Source organism: Podarcis erhardii (genome assembly GCF_964252035.2).
Source record: "Podarcis erhardii genome assembly, chromosome: 15".
Lineage (NCBI taxonomy): Eukaryota > Metazoa > Chordata > Lepidosauria > Squamata > Lacertidae > Podarcis > Podarcis erhardii.
This window is the reverse complement of record NC_138505.1, coordinates 10762363-10779805: the sequence shown is the minus strand read 5'-3', so window position 1 is coordinate 10779805 and position 17443 is coordinate 10762363. Positions and strand designations below refer to the sequence as shown.

At 44.1% G+C, this 17443-nt stretch overlaps 1 protein-coding gene across 1 annotated transcript; it reads left to right on the top strand.

Moving 5' to 3' along the window:
* Positions 1-927: 927 nt before the first annotated feature.
* FCER1G (Fc epsilon receptor Ig) lies at positions 928-16199 on the top strand. Its single transcript, XM_081841494.1, has 5 exons — positions 928-1171; positions 10322-10413; positions 12674-12721; positions 13486-13506; positions 15521-16199. The coding sequence occupies exons 1-5, from the start codon at positions 1117-1119 to the stop codon at positions 15620-15622; spliced, it is 318 nt and encodes a 105-aa protein (XP_081697620.1). The 5' UTR covers positions 928-1116; the 3' UTR covers positions 15623-16199.
* Positions 16200-17443: the final 1244 nt, after the last annotated feature.

Here is a 17443-nt window from a genome sequence, read left to right as displayed (position 1 = left end):
TAAATAGGTACCGCTCCGGCGGGAAGGTAAACAGCATTTCAGTGCGCTGCTCTGGTTTCGCCAGAAGCGGCTTAGTCATGCTGGCTACATGACCAGAAAAACTGTAGACAAACGTCGGCTCCCTTGGCCAGTAAAGTGAGATGAGCGCCGCAACCCCAGAGTCATTCGTGACCGGACTTAACTGTCAGGGGTCCTTTACCTTTTTTTAAAAGATGTTTTTATATAGGTTGGAAGCAGCCCAGAGTGGCTGGGGCAACCCAGTCAAAGGGACAGCGTATACAATGGTACCTCGGGTTAAGAACTTAATTCGTTCTGGAGGTCTGTTCTTAACCTGAAACTGTTCTTAACCTGAGATACCACTTTAGCTAATGGGGCCTCCTGCTGCCACTGGCACGTGATTTCTTTTCTCATACTGAAGCAAAGTTCTTAAACCGAGGTACTATTTCTGGGTTAGCGGAGTCTGTAACCTGAAGCGTCTGTAACCTGAGGTACCACTGTATTATTAAATAGGATCTTGCACCAGACTTGCACCAGAGTGACAGGCCAAAAAATGGGACATTCCGGGATCCAATCAGAAGCAGGAATGGTTTCTGTAATTCTGGGATGTCCTGCTTAAAATGGGATGGTTGACCACTTGCAATTCCGATCTCAATATGGGTGCATTCGGGCTTAGCCGATTTTCCTTAGATACTTGGAGAGTGGCAATTATGTTGTGAACCGTCCTGAGATCTACAGATGATGGGCAGTGTAATAATAATAATAATAATAATAATAATCCCTTCTCCTCCTCCTCCCTGGACTGCATGCTTCTCAGTTCCTGAACTGGAAAAAGGGGAACTTCAGGCTGAGCCCGATGATCGGCTATCATGAAGTGAGAAGTTTACGGCCTCAAAAGCAGGAAAGCATGTGTTCTGTGGTTGGTGGGCAGTCCTGCTGAAGACTTGAGCATTGCAGAGCAGAAGCTCAGCTCAGACGCTGGACACTCCTGTCTTGGGAGGAAGGCGTAGGCAAGCCGGATTTAGCCAGTCCCTCTCGCCTTGCGTCTCCCTTGACCTTGCCCGTTGGGGAGGGAAGCTCTGCCACTCGACTGGACCTGGTCCCTCTCCCCTCTCCAGGATGAAGGTGTATATTTGGACAGCCCTCCTGGTTCTCCTGGCAGCGGAGGAAACAGGTAAAGCGGATGGGCTGGGAGAAATGGCCTTTCGCTCATCTGCCTTTCCGCACGTATGCACAAAAAGAGAAGTGAACGGAGAGTGTAGGTTTGAGAAATCAGCGCCTTCCCTCAGTCCTATCGACACCAGAGGCCTGGGAGACGGTGGCAGGAGGGAGAGCCTTTTCTGTGGCTGCTCCCATATTGCGGAATTCCCTCCCAAGAGAGGTCAGACCGGATCCCTCCTTGTTATCCATCTGCCAGCATGTTCAGAGCGCCCTGTTTTTGAAAATGACGGGGCAGAGAGTGCTGATCGCTGGGTCTCTTTGTCAGGGCAAACTGGACTTTAATTGCCAGACCTCTAAAATACATCACAATTGTGTTCTGATGTATTTTAATCATTGCTTTTAACTCGCTTGTTTTTATTGCTTTGTATTCTGCGTATACGTTTTTAAATGTTTATACGTTTCTCTAGGAGAAAGGAGGGATATAAGTACATTAATTTGAAATATAATAATAGTAGTAGTAGTTGTAGTGGTAGTAAATTGCAACAACAATAGCAGCCACTAAGTTTGCCTCACTTTAAACCCACTGTGTGTTTACAACAACTTGTACTTGATTAAATTCTCCACCTCAGATGTTCAGGGTGGCAGAAAAAATGTCCCTCCTCTGTTCTATTTTCACAACAACCCAGTGAGGTAGTTTAGGCTGAGAGAGAAAGTGGTTGATGGGGGTGGGGTGGGGTGGGGTAGGATGTTTGAATATCTCCCCCCCCCAAACAGCTAGGCCACCACTATAACCACTATAACCCCCCGCCAAAAATGCTGATTCTGCTTTACAGCTGTGTTGCAAGCTTGACTTGGTAGATTAATCAACTTGGTAGATTAATCAACTTGGTAGATTAATCAAAGTTTCATTTGATCATGCAATAAGGTCATTTTCATGTGGTGGGACTGTAAGACCACGCTTGGTGGTTGTTACCCCTCACCCCCCCCCCAAATCCTGGTTCAGGGAATGGGGGGGCAGAAATCCCTTAAATATGGCCTTTCTAAGTGGAAGTGCTAAATTTGTACCTTAAATGGTATGTGAAAAGGCATTTGTATTGAATTTTTAGTAACATGCAACTGTTTATATTTTGACCAATTAAAAAAGGGGATACTGATCCACTTAAGAAATCTTTAATCTATGAGGCTGCAATCCTGCATATCCATTTACATGAGTGTAAACCAGACCTTCCAAGTGTCTGTATTTTCCAGGGACGTCCCTGATTTGGAGAAGTTGTCCCGGTTTCTGATTTGATCCCAGAATGTCCCACTTTTCCTTAGGATGTCTCTATTTTTACTGAAGAAATGTTGGAGGGTATGGAGTTATCTGACCCCCAAGCCGTCTGAAGGCAATCCTGCATAGGGAATTTTTTTAAATGTTTAATGCCTTATTAAGTTTTTTATATATGTTGGAAGCTGCACAGAGTGGCTGGGGCAACCCAATAAGATGCAGGGAGCATAAATAGTAAAATTATCATTATGGAATGGGACATCCCTGTTTTCATCGGATAAATGTCAGAGGGCATGGTAATCGTGACTGAACTCAGTGGCACACACTTCTGAGTAAAATTAGATACACCCAACTCATTTCTTCTCAGGGTGGGCATATGGAAATTGTCAGCATCGCCCTTGAGCCAGTGTACCAACTGGACTCATGCACTACAGCCCCGACTGGGCTAGGCGAGCTGGGTAGCACTGCCAGAGACCTCCTTTCCCACAGGAACAGGTCACAGTGCTGTGGACTCACAGCTTGGAGCTGAGAGCACCGGATTCACTGTCTCAATAATACAGTCGTTGCGCAGCAGCGTTTTGCAGAGTCTTGCAGAGTATAAACCACTCTGAGAGCAGCTCTGTAGAATATCTTCCTTTTATTCTATAACTACAGCTATAATACAAAACTATATACAGAGCTAAATATTCTGAGCATAAATCAATGCTATACTCTGAGTGCCTGCAGCTGCTCTTAGCAGCAATCTTATCTATAAACACAATCTCTTGCACTCTCTCTCCGACACACTGACTGACTCTCTCTCTCACACACACACAGAGACTGACTCACTCACTTGACTAATTAAGTAGAGAGCAGTACATTGCTCCTCCTCTCTGTAGAGTCAGCAGAGACCTCAGGAGATTCTCAGGAGATTCTTGGGTATGGGAGGGGTGAAATCTCCTCAGAAATTAATGAACCTAAGTTAGCCATGTCAATTAATCTCCATGGGTCTACTCTGAGTAGCTAGCATTGGCCAGAACCCCATGTATAGGATTGCAGAGATGACGGCACATGTTCACCACTAACACTACAAGTTTGGCCCTGTTTAATGAAAACTAATGTTGTGCCAACCAGTTTAATCCTTTTGAGGTACAGTGGTACCTCAGGTTACATACGCTTCAGGTTACACACTCCGCTAACCCAGAAATAGTGCTTCAGGTTAAGAACTTTGTTTCAGGATAAGAACAGAAATTGTGCTCTGGCAGCACAGCGGCAGCAGGAGGCCCCATTAGCTAAAGTGGTGCTTCAGGTTAAGAACAGTTTCAGGTTAAGTACAGACCTCCGGAATGAATTAAGTACTTAACCCAAGGTACCACTGTATATCTAGTCAATTGCTAGATTACATTGTTGTGCTAAGATAAAGGATCTGTTTCTGCCATCCACAAAAAGAGGGAGGTTTATTTGGGGAGGGGTGCCTCTGAAAGGCTAAGTTTCACAGTATGGTAAACTTTCTTGTATTAGAGGCCAGTTGCGGGCCAGATTGAGACGGCGACTAGGCCGCATCCGGTCTCCAGGCCTTAGGCTGCCTACCCCTGACGTATAGCCTCTAAATTTGAAAGGAGAAGATGGGTCTCTTATCGGAAAGCAAAACTGATTCCCTTAACAAGGGTCACCATCGGGCACAACCATCATCTGCTTAAACCAGAAAACAGGCAGGAGTTTCGATTCTTAAAAGGGGCACCCCACACCTTGTCTGTTCTGCCTCTCTGCGGCTTTCAGATTTTGTTCCACTGTGCTCACGGCAGGATCACGGGGATGTGGCCAAGTGGTAGAATATTTGTGTTGCAGGTGGAAGGTCCCAGATTTAATCCCCAACATCTCCAGCTAGCATAGGGAGAAACCCCTGTCTGGAAACCCCCAAGAGCTGCTGCCAGTCAGTGTAGACAGTACTGAGCTTAGTGGGTCAATGGTCTGGCTCGGTAGAAGATTGCTCCCTGTGCAGCACTAGGCTAAGGCACAGTCTGTAATATTGTAGCTCAGCCATAGATCATGTGCTTTGTGTACAAAAGGGCCCAGGATCAATCCCTGGCATCGTCTCCAGGTAGGAATAGGAAAGGCAGGACCCCGGAGAACAGCTGCCAAACAGCACAGGTAGACAATGCACAGCAAGAGCTCAGCAATAGCATAGAGCAGCTTCCACAACAGGGATGGGCAATTGTGTCAATTTAGGTTTCGCTGAGTTTCTCCTTTTCCCAGTCTTCAGTTCTCCATCAGCTTGTGAATATATATATATACGTACAGTGGTGCTGTGGGTTAAACCACAGAGCCTAGGCCTTGCTGATCAGAAGGTCGGTGGTTCAAATCCCTGCGACGGGGTGAGCTCCCGTTGTTCAGTCCCAGCTCCTGCCAACCTAGCAGTTCGAAAGCACGTCAAAGTGCAAGTAGATAAATAGGTACCGCTCCGGCGGGAAAGTAAACAGTGTTTCCGTGCGCTGCTCTGGTTCTCCAGAAGCAGCTTAGTCATGCTGGCCGGAAGCTGTATGCCGGCTCCCTCGGCCAGTAAAGCGAGATGAGTGCCGCAACCCCAGAGTCGGTCACAACTGGACCTAATGGTCAGGGGTCCCTTTACCTTTACCTCAGGTTACATACGCTTCAGGTTACATACGCTTCAGGTTACAGACTCCACTAACCCAGAAATAGTACCTCGGGTTAAGAACTTTGCTTCAGGATGAGAACAGAAATCGTGCAGCGGCAGCAGCAGGAAGCCCCATTAGCCAAAGTGGTGCTTCAGGTTGAGAACAGTTTCAGGTTAAGAACAGACCTCCAGAACGAATTAAGTTCTTAACCCGAAGTACCACTGTATATTTAAGTGCATTGCCCTCATGTATGTATTTTTGTGTGCCTTTTTGCCTACATACACGTTTTTGCAAAGCCACTTCCCCATATGAAATGCATTTTTGTAAGTTGCTTTTAGTAACACATGCATTTTAGACACACAATTTACCCTCCTAATAGAAACGTAGAATTGTGGAGCTGGAAGGGACCTTGAGGGCCATCTAGTCCTACCCCCTGCTATGCAGGAATCTCAAGGCACGGACCCCCATCTGTGCATTTTTTTGTACACATCACTTGTCTGGAGAACTGCATTTCAAAAATTTGATGAATGCAAATTTCACATGGTGGTTGTGTTTCAGCTCGTGTATTGTTTCAGAAGGAGCAAATCTGGTAAGTCTGAAATGCAAGCTGAAGTCAATTCCCACCCCTTGTCCGAAGTAATGCAATTATTTATTTATTTTTAAATGTATGTTTTGTTTAATTTTATGTAACCAATAAGAACTGAGAACAGAATGCACATAAACAGAACAGAAAATACAAGCATGGAATCCAAAATATCCCAAAGCTTCCCAAAGAATGTAAATAACACAAGGCAAAAACTGTGAGACCCAAATACTGAAATTATCATCTCTCCAGAGCTGGCCATGTGTGTGAAGTGGTTTCCTTGCTTTATTAGAACTATTAATATATTGAATAAAAGGCAAGCAATCAGTAAGGAATATAGGGAAGCTGGTGGTGCTGCGGTTTAAACCACAGAGCCTAGGACTTGCCGATCAGAAGGTCAGCGGTTCGAATCCCCGCTACGGGGTGAGCTCCCGTTACTCGGTCCCTGCTCCTGCCACCCTAGCAGTTCAAAAGCACGTCAAAGTGCAAGGAGATAAATAGGTACCACTCTGGCGGAAAGGTAAACGGCGTTTCCGTGCGCTGCTTGGAAGCTATACGCTGGCTCCCTCGGCCAATAAAGCAAGATGAGTGCCGCAACCCCAGAGTCGGTCACGACTGGACCTAATGGTCAGGGGTCCCTTTACCTTTTAATCAGTAAGGAAAGGATCCTTGTCTGACCTTCCCTGAACCTTTTTAGTCACATCACTTCATTTTTCTGACAATGAAATTGTCCAAATTCTGCTGTACCCATAATTCAGTGAGATACCTTTCAGCTTTCACCATTTATAGGCTTAATACAGTACTGCAAAAGCAGACTAAGCAAGTGCTTAGGGCACCAGCAAGCAGGGGCATGAACAAAGAGATTTTTTTTTTAAATAAAGAATTCAACATTTGATTAAGGGGGGGAAACGCTGAATTTTGCAATTGGAAAATCTAAAAATAATCTAGTTTATTTTCAGCATGCACATGTAAGTAAAGTATCATTTCAAAAAATACAATTCCGTATTGTTTTTATTTTGAATTACGTATGGGCGGCCCATCATAATATTTTCAATGCTTTGGGTCTCTAACGGTCTTAATCCAGCCTTGTCTTAATCCAGTTATTTCTGAAGCTTCTAAATAATCACCATCTTGTGTGCTGTCCAAAACCTGTTCCGGAAAAGACAGGGCGGCTTGCCCACATCTCTAGCAGAGGCATCCAAAATAGATATCCCGTGCGTACAAATTGCCCTGTAGAGTGTTGGCGGTCTCAGATCACAGGAGCTGTGTAGCCTCTCTGCTCTCCCCCCCCCCGCCCCGCCCTCCACACTTTACATTTGTGTCCTATCAGTGGTATGAGATCTGCTGCTACTGCTACCTGTGGTTTAGCGAAGTGTTTGCTAATCTGATGCTTTTTCATCACCACAAAAAGGCGATAGCAGCTAATTTATGTGCTCAGCTCTTTATCCCTTCTTTGGGTCCCTGGAACGAATACTTACAGAAACAGGCTTGTCATTGCATACACACATTATACTAATAGACTTTAAAAACTTGGTCCTGTATACAAGTACAGGGGTACCTTGGTTCTCAAACTTAATCCGTTCCGGAAGTCCGTTCCAAAACCAAAGCGTTCCAAAACCAAGGCGCGCTTTCCCATAGAAAGTAATGCAAAATGGGTTAATCCGTTCTAGACTTTTAAAAACAACCCCTAAAGCAGCAATTTAACATGAATTTTACTATCTAACGAGACCACTGATCCATAAAATGAAAGCAATAAACAATGTACTGCAGTCACACAATCAGTCACAGAAACAAAACAAAAAAGCCGCAAAAACAAAAATGCAAAATAAATAGCAAAAACAGACAGACCTCAGTGTAACACTCACACGGAAGTGTGGCACTCAAATTGGAAGCGTAACACTCAAAACGGAGCACATTCAGCTTCTGAAAAAAGTTTGCAAACTGGAACACTTACAGTGTTTGGGTTCCAAGTTGTTTGAGTACCAAGGCGTTTGAGAACCAAGGTAACACTGTACTCACCTAGTCAAAAAATAGCGTTTGAATGCCTTATAAACATGCAATACCAGATGATGCGGGAGAGCAAAAAGAATTCTGTGCAATTTTCCATAGTGTTTTTCTTTTCTTTTGTTGTAACGATTTAATTTCTGACTTATTTATAGCGTTTCCCCACCCCACTGTGTGTAGATCCAGCTGAAGTCACACAGACCATGTCATGAAAGAAAAAAGTTAGGGGGGGAAATGCTGCCAACAAGTATAGTTCCAGATTTACCAGGCTTGTGATGATATGGTTTTGTCAGGGCTTTTTTTTCCAGCTTGAACTCACCGGAACTCAGTTCCGGCACCTCTCAATATAAGCCATTGCCATTATAAGAGAACAAGGGAGGTGCTAGTGGTGAGTTCTAGAATCTCCTTTTCTAGAAAAATAGCACTGGCTGTCCTGAAAATGCAGGCTCTGTGGTATAATGTAATAAAGGAATGCCAAATCATATAAAAAGCATCTGGAGGTTCTAGTCCTTGTTGAAATATCAAATTTTATTTTCTCCATTATAGCTATATTCCAGAGTGAGGGGCACCAAGTGTCCAGTGTAAGATTTGCAGCTGTTAAGTTGTGGGTTAACATATCAGATGACACAGCGATTCTTCAAACAGCTCTTGTTTATTCACAGGCCAGAACAGAACTGAACTGAAGGGTTCAGTCAGCCTGCTTATATAGAGCTCTAGTACAATGTAACTGTAACATTTTTCTAAAACTATCCAATCACTGAAGGCCACTTTCAATCCCTTATTTGCATAACTATCTACAGTATCCCCCTGCTGGCCCAGGGTGAGAACTTCAGTACATAACAGGGGCTGTTTTCCTGTGAGTTTCACCAAGGGTAGCAGTTAGCTCAGTTGGTTTGGAGCATGGTGCTGCTAACGCAAAGCTCACGGGTTTGATCCCCTGATGTGCCACCTGCGTATTCCTCTATCGCAAGGGTGACCCTCAAGATCCTTTCTACAGATCTATGATTCTATAATTCTACTATTCATGCTACCAGAGAAATTTTGTTAAGAAATCCCTATTTTCATCAGAGAAACTTTGGAGCGTATAGAATAGGGCGGCCCTATTTTCATTGGAGAAACGTTGGAGGGTATGATAGCTGTGAGGGGAATAGGGGCTTCCTATTATTATTGTTAACAGTGCTTTTTTACTGGGGGGATGCAGGGGTACGCATACCCCTAAACATTTTGTGAATCTAAGTTTGGCCTCATTGAGGGGCAGTATTTCTTTTTTTTCTCCAATTTTTTATTGATTTTCCAATTTTTATAAACACGCAAACAAACATAAATCCTAACTATACTTAGTCCACTCTTAGTAACATTGTTAAGTAACTTCCTCATATCCCCCTGGCTGAATTGCAGTATATATCATTGTAACAGTTTTCCAAAACAGGTTTCTCATAAAATTTACTTACTCGCTTAACATCTTTCTCATTGAGGGGCAGTATTTCAATATGAGTAGGAAAATGAGAGTACCCCTAAACATTTTTAAAGGAAAAAAGCACTAATAATAATAATAATAATAATAATAATAATAATAATAATAATAATAATAGTTTTATTCATACCTCATTCATCTGGGTGAGTTGCCCTAGCCACTCTGGGTGGCTTCCACCCCACACAAAATTAATCATAATAAAACATCAAATATTAATAGTAACAATCAGATCCTATATAAAAATTTACAATAACTTCAAAATAAATAATTTATACCAAATAAAGCAATATGCATTAGAATCCAACAGTAAACACTAAAGTGAAACATCAGCCAAGTAATAATTCGACAGTTTACACTTATTACAATAAAGAATTACTCACCTATAATTGATAAAAATAGCAGCAAATCACAATACATAAAATGCCACAAATCATACAAAACGATGTAAAAGGATGAATTTAAGAAACAAATGCACACAAATTATAACATTATTTAAAACAAAACAAAACAACTCTCAGCACCCTCAATAAACCATAGCTCCCATAATCCTCTGAGGAAAACCAGTACTTTTTAAAGGGGTATGATTTTGCTTTAAATGTAAGGTGTAAATGGGGCCTAGATGGGTCTTTGGCCTGATCCAGAAGGGAGCTTTCCTGATGTTCCAACATTAAGAACAAATCCAGTATTCGCAGGCTGGTGGCGCAGTTTTGAAGACCTTGAAAGACCTACATTGGCTCCCAGTACGTTTCCGAGCACAATTCAAAGTGTTGGTGCTGACCTTTAAAGCCTAAACGGCCTCGGTCCTGTATACCTGAAGGAGCGACTCCACTTCCATCGTTTACCCGGACACTGAGATCCAGCACTGAGGGCCTTCTGGCGGTTCCCTCACTGCGAGAAGCCAAGTTACAGGGAACCAGGCAGAGGGCCTTCTCGGTGGTGGCACCCGCCCTGTGGAACACCCTCCTGTCAGATGTCAAAGAGAACAACAATTACCAGACTTTTAGAAGACATCTGAAGGCAGCCCTGTTTAGGGAAGCTTTTAATGTTTGATGTATTGCAGTGTTTTAGTATTTTTTTGGAAGCCGCCCAGAGTGGCTGGGGAAGCCCAGCCAGATGGGCGGGGTATAAATAATAAATTATTAAAATAATAATAATAATAATAATAATAATAATAATAATAATAATAATGAAGTAACAAAATGCACCTTGTTTCCCTGCAGAGGCGCTGAGGGAACCTCAGTTGTGCTACGTCTTGGATGGGATCCTGTTTGTCTATGGTATAATCCTCACGTTCCTGTACTGCCGGCTGAAGGTGAGTCTTTTAATGGCTCTCTGATATGCATATATCTTGATCTTATTGCAAGGGACAGGTGACCTAAAAGCTAAATGACATACACATCAGTTAACTGAAGGAAATTTGTCACAGAAGTGGGTTTTTTGCAGGGAGAAGTTCATTTATGTATTTATTGTATTCACAAATGAATGAATGTGCCACAAAAGATCCTCTCCTGTTCATCACTGAAAAAGAAGGCAGTGATTTCCATTCAATTTGTATATGCTAACTTATAGGCACAATGCAATTAAACATAATAATACTGTAATTTAAATGGGGGGGGGGGGGAGAGAGAGACACCATACCATTGGGAGTTGTGCTTTGTGCCTGCTTAGTCTGCTATCCAACTGCTGACTTGTTGCAGGCCCCATCCTGCTCTCCCCTCTTAGGGTTCTTGTAATGATTCTAGGGGTTGCTTGTGCGTAAGCCGGTGCAAACACCTGGCTGGGTTGCCTGAGTGAACCTTTTCTCTCCGGACAGCCACTCACCCGTGGCTGTCTCAATCGCTGGCAGAATCCGTCAGTGGGTGTTTCTTAAACTTCTTCTAGCAAAGAAGCTCTTTGACGCCTAGTCTCCTCCTACTCTCTCTGCGCGAAAGCCTTCTGCGCAAGGAGGGCGTAGGCAGCGGAGGACCCCTACTCTCCACGCTGGTCCCCGGCAAGGAGTCATGGGACCGCCTCGCCGATTCCCCCATCTGCCCCCCTTCTCCACTGGTGCTACGCTGATTCTCTTCCCCAGAAGATGGGCTGCCTCTCCCAATCCTGGGACGCTCTCTGGAATCCCTCTGGATTTTGCTCTCTCCCTCTGGCACTGATGGCAGTTCCCTGACAATTCTCTAGCCCCTATCTGCACTATACATTTAAAACAGTACTATAGCACTTTAATCAGAGTGGTTTAAAATGGAGGGCAGGGACCTTGACGCGCAGAATATCTAAGTAAATGAATGCTGCTTCATGAACAGATAATTTATATAGTTGCTGCCATTTAAATGTTACCTTACTGGCTGTATTTTTTTACCTTAATAATAATAAAAAATCCCACCCTCTCTTGGTGGAGTTAGAGCAGCATACATTGTTTTTCCTTCCTATTTTATCCTCACTAGAACCCTGTGAGATACGCCAGACTGTGGCCACATCTGCACCAGAAATTGAAAGAAGCCCTTTAAACTGTCATGGCTTTGTCCAAAGAATCCTGGGGAAATGTTGTTGGCTAAGGGAGCTTATAGCTGTTACAACACACACACACACACACACACACACACACACACACCCTTCCCCAAACAGAGCTACAATTCCCAGAGTTCCCTGTGAGAAGGGCTTGATTGCTAAACCACTTTGGGAATTATAGCTCTGTGAGTGGAATAGAGGTTCTCCTAACAACCCTCGACAGCTTTGATAAACTATAGTTCCCAGTTACAGATAGGTAGCCGTGTTGGTCTGCCATAGTCAAAACAAAACAAATTCCTTCCAGTAGCACCTTAAAGACCAACTAAGTCAGTTCTTGGTATGAGAACCAAGAATAGTTCCCAGGATTCTCTGGGGGAAGCCACGACTGTTTAAAGTGATCGGATACCGACTTTAAATGAAGAGTGCAGATGAGGCATGAGTGCGCATGTGTGTGTGAGAATGAGAATGAGTTCAAGGTCACCCTCAAACTTCATGGCTTGAGTGGGCATTTGAAACTGGGTCTCTGCAGCTTAAATCTGCCACTCAAACCACTGCAATCGACACAAGATAATATCACCAAGGCAACTATTTGTGAACAAACAATAAACGTCCCTAAATATGGACGCCCCTAAAAATGTCAAGGGTAGTTTCTTTCCCAAATAGGTTTTATCTCACACAACGGCAAACGCAGGAAATAAAGAGTCCACCTGTGATATATCAGTTGGTTCAGTGCTCAGACGTCGTTCCGGTTATCAGACGTTTCGTCGCGAAAGAGCTTAGTCGTCGAGCTTTGAAGTAAATAATATACTTGAGAAGACTTAAAGTAGGGGTATATCTGTCCCCATGTGCATGTTTTCATCAGAAGAAGCATAGAAAGAGCACATGCCCTTCAGTTTGTTAAACTGCAGGCTGTCTCTCCACAGGTTGCTCCATAGTTAGTGAATGGCCTTTCTGTGACACTCAGAGGGATTAAAAAGAAATGAGAGACGTTTGCTGTGTGGAGTTAATGTCTGTTGTTACTTTAAGTTTATAGATGATTTATTTGACTCTGTTTATATTTTTTATCTCCTTAGATCCAATACCGAAGAAAATCGAAGCTTCCCCCTGCTTCCCACTACGAGGTGCCTCTCTTGCTCCTTTCACTTAAATAATATTTAGCATTTATATGGCATTTGCAGCGTGTCAGGCTAAGGATGGGCTGATAGGCTGGAAGCAGACAGACTTGGCCTCCCAACCATTCTCAGCACCCGTACCAAACTCCAGTTCCCGGTGTTTATTAAAGAGGGCCTAAGACCTGTTAATGAAACTGTAGGCAGAAATTCAACTGGAGGTGTTTTTCTTAGCACAGGAATGGAGCAATGGCAACAACAGTGCCTGTTGTGTCGCTGCCTGCTAAAGACATAAGAGTCATTCCCGTGCACCATAGAAAAATGAGGGGGGGGGGTAGACCAATAAGACTGTGATTTGTTTAAAGAAGTTCTTGTGGCTTTTGCACCCTCTCTGCTTCAAACAGAGATTTGATGGATTCATGGCCTGGACCTTGCTTTTGTCTTTTCTTCTGCTTTTATCTCATACCTTCTGAAATAAAGAGCAGGGTTGGTGGGTGGGTGGGCATTCTTCCTTAAAAGCATATTTGAGGCATATTTCCCCCCTCAAAGAATTCTGGGCACTGTAGTGTGCGAAGAGTTTCTGGGAATTGTAACTCTGTGAGGGGTAAACTACAGCAACCAGAATTCTTTGAGGGAAAGAATGAGCTTTAAAGGTTTGGTGTTTACACTGGTGAAGATGCAGAGACGGGAAAGGGAAAGGGAAGGGGGTGCATTATATTGTTTTGCTTTCTGTTCCTCGGAAATCTCATGCCATTCTCTGTCTTCCTCTTTTGCAGAAAGTGGAAGGAATCTATACCGTAAGTGTCAACCAACGATTTTCTGGGGCTGGGCTGGGATAGGATAGGAACAGACCTCTGCTGCATCTAGCTCATTATTGCCAACACTGACTAGCAGAAGCTGTCCTGGGTTTCAGGCATAAGAACAAAGCAGAAGCATGGCTGCAGGATCAGACCAATGGCCCACAGTGGCTGACCAGATGCCTGAGGGATCCCCCATACCCAGCAAGTGTCCCGAAAAAAACGGAACATCCAATTTTTCCCCAGCGAGAGCATGGTGGCTATTTTGAGATGTCACCCTGGAAAAAAGAGCTTTTGGGGTGGGCCACGATCTTGCATGGTGCTGTTGTGTGAGAGCACAGTTCCCCCCAAAAGCACGTATTTTCGGCTCCATAATCTTGCGCAGGTCACGTGACTCATGTGGGAAGACAGCCAGAAAGACGCACATCCCGGTTTTGGGACTCAGCATGTTGGAGGGTTTGGGGTCCTGAGCTCAACAGCAACTCTCACCCCTTGTGTTTCCCAGAAACTGGTATTCAGAGGCATTCCTACCCTCCAATATTGGATGAAGTCCATAGCCATTGATAAGTCTAGGTAAAGGTAAAGGGACCCGTGACCATTAGGTCCAGTCGTGGCCGACTCTGGGGTTGCGGCGCTCATCTCGCTTTATTGGCCAAGGGAGCCAGCGTACGGCTTATGGGTCATGTGGCCAGCATGACTAAGCCGCTTCTGGCGAACCGGAGCAGCGCACGGAAACGCCATTTACCTTCCCGCCAGAGCAGTACCACTTTATCTACTTCCACTTTGATGTGCTTTTGAACTGCTAGGTTGGCAGGAGCAGGGACTGAGCAATGGGAGCTCCCCCCCCCCCGTCATGGGGATTTGAACCGCTGACCTTCTGATCAGCAAGTCCTAGGCTCTGTAGTTTAACCCACAGCACCACCTGCGTCCCTTGATAAGTCTAATCACCCATAAATTTGCCTAATCCTGTAAAGACATAAGCAGAACCTGCTGGATCAGGCCAAAGCCCCTCTAGTCCAGCATCCTGTTCTCACAGGCCCAGTTGGCTATCCCTGTGTTGTTGTTTTTAATGCTTAAAGTAGTGAACAAGCTTCAAAAGCAGATAAAATCAAGTATAAATGGCAGCTGGTTATAAATATAGCTGTGTTTTTTTAGTTGGAAGACTTGTGATCTATTTATCATGCTATCAATCTTGTTGCCAACCAGGTGTGTGTGTGTGTGTGTGTGTGTGTGTGTGTGTGTGTGTGTGTGTGTTTTAAATCAGTTAATAAGTCTGTTTTACCAAAGAACAGAATGACCACAGGAAAGAAGTAATATGCTTTTTGTACTGTGGAGAAAGTTTTCAGTTCAGATTTGCCTGGATAGGGCGTTGGGAGCTTTGAATGACAAAAGTTAGGGGATGGCATAATTATGCCTCTCGTGGCACTGTGGGTTAAACCATGGAGCCTAGGACTTGCCGATCAGAAGGTCGGCAGTTCGAATCCCCGCCACGGGGTGAGCTCCCGTTACTCGGTCCCTGCTCCTGCCAACCTAGCAGTCTGAAAGCATGTCAAAGTGCAAGTAGATAAATAGGTACCACTCCAGCAGGAAGGTAAACGGTGTTTCTGTGCGCTGCTCTGGTTCGCCAGAAGCGGCTTAGTCCTGCTGGCCACATGACCCGGAAGCTGTACGCCAGCTCCCTTGGCCAATAAAGCGAGATGAGCACCGCAACCCCAGAGTCGGCCACGACTGGACCTAATGGTCAGGGGTCCCATTAGCTTTACCTTTAAAAGTAGGGGTGCTGGTGGTGGGAAGGCCAGCTCCACTCAGGCGGTATCCACACTGTACATTTAAAGCACCACAATAGCCCAGCCCCGTGAAATTTCATATGCGTTTTAGTATGAGTTTCACCTAACTTAGGCATGTTTGCTTTCCCTGACCCTTCTTGTTATGTACTGCAGCTCTGGAGAAATTGCTGTGTTGTCTGCTATGTTCGCCCACAACTTAACACTTCTCTCTTTCTCTTCATTTACAGGGTCTTGGCCCTCATGAGTCCACAACTTATGAAACTCTTACACGCCCCAAAACTGACCCAAAGGAGCAGCCCCCTGCAGAAGCAGAAACCATGGTGGGATAGGAACACTGTCTTGTGGAGACCCCTCCTCAACACCTGAAATTGAGCAACTATATTTTGATGCCAGAAGAAGGACTTTCTCTGCACCCTTTGCTGTACCTGTATGGAATATGCCACATTGCCGGCACATCGCCTAAAGTGATTTTGATGGCACAGTAGACCTGGAAGGGGCTGGCAGATGTTGCTGGACTACAACTCCCATCATCCCTGACCATTGGCCATGTAGGCTGGGGCTGATGGGAGGTGGAGTCCCACAGCTCATGGCAGACCACATATTCCCCAACCTACCACCTATCTTGCCTGTTGTATTAGCAACCCTTATGTTTGCCGATTTGACGTCTTCCACAGCGGGACAGCTTGAGGGTGGGCAAGAAAGAATTGCCAGCTTTTATTAATCTGTATTTAAAAATAATAATACTTATGGCTCTGTTCTACCGCTGTTTTTGAATAACATGTCCTTAGCTTGTTTGGAAAATCATGGCAATAGCTTAGCAATGTGGGTGCAATCAGGATTCCTGGCTGGGAGTTAGAGATGAACAAATTTGTCCGTTTTGGTTCTCCAAGTTCCTCATCTTCCCAGTCTTCTACAGGAGCTGGGAATACCTCCTGTATTAAATCCTGAACAGCTGTGGCTAGATCGACCAATGGTCTGACTTGGTATATTTCCTTTGTTTCTAATTTGTTCCTAATTTGCAGATTATTATTTTTTAAATAATACTCAGCACCTGAGTACAGAATTCTCCTAACAAATTTTTTGTATGCAGCTTTGACTAATATAGATATTTTTGCAACACATTTTCCCTAACATTATGCATTTTTGTATGTTATTTTCACTAAATATATAATTTTTTTACAAATACTTTGCCCTATTGTATGCCTTTTTGGCAGAAAGGGTGAAAAGACTTTTCAGGGCATAAAATGCTCTCATTTCACCCAGATTAGGCAACTCTTAGACTCTTCTGGGACCTTGCTGCAGATATAGTAGCAGGGTCTTCAACCCCGTGACCCCAGACCACACCACCTCTGGTTTGCAGGAAGGCTATATGACAAAGTGCACTGCTCCTGGTTTGCTTGTGTTTACTTATCTTCCCATTAGCCATTAGTTCATCACACACTTTTAAATGTACTTTCTGATCACTTTCCATGTCTCTGTGGGTGGGTGTGTTTTTTTAAAGTAGTTTATTTGCACTTCAATTAAACCTACCTACCTGTCCAGTTTGTGCCTTAATCCTTCTCACAAAATATTGACAGCCTGCAGACGATCTAAGGGTCAGTACAACCAATAAAATCCTCCTCCTAAGCCTGTTTTAAAAGTTGCTGATTTGATTATGTTGGAGACTACTATCTCTGCCCTCGTCTTTTTCACTAGATTGCTCTGTGTATATATATGATTTTATTATTTGCTGCAAGCAGCCCTGAAAATGCTAAATAAATGTAATGAAAAATAAATGTGTTCACTGCCTCTCTCTGTTTCTTTATTCCACAGCTGTCCAACAACTTCTGCCCCAACACAAAATATGGAAGAAATAGTAATCATAAATTGTGCAACATGCATATTTTTGGGTTTCAGTTGGAGTTTGTTCATTTTTTTTTATTATTGCATTTATATCCCGCCTTTTCCTTTTCCTCCAAGGAGCTCAAAGTGGCATGCATGTTTCTCTCCCTTTTACCTTCACAACAACCCTGTGAGGTAGGTTAGTCTGTGAGACAGTGACTGGCCCAAGGTGAGCTTCATGGCTCACCTTGAGCTTCCAGTGAGCTTCATGGCTGAGCGGGAATTCAAACCCTGGTCTCCTAGGTAGAATGCCTGGTGCAAGCGAAGTT

Coding starts and splice junctions, on each gene's coding strand:
- FCER1G (XM_081841494.1), top strand. CDS start 1,117: ATGAAGGTGTATATTTGGACAGCCCTCCTGGTTCTCCTGGCAGCGGAG. Junction 10,414..12,673: donor TCCTGTACTGCCGGCTGAAG/GTGAGTCTTTTA, acceptor TTATCTCCTTAG/ATCCAATACCGAAGAAAATC. Junction 12,722..13,485: donor CCCCTGCTTCCCACTACGAG/GTGCCTCTCTTG, acceptor CCTCTTTTGCAG/AAAGTGGAAGGAATCTATAC.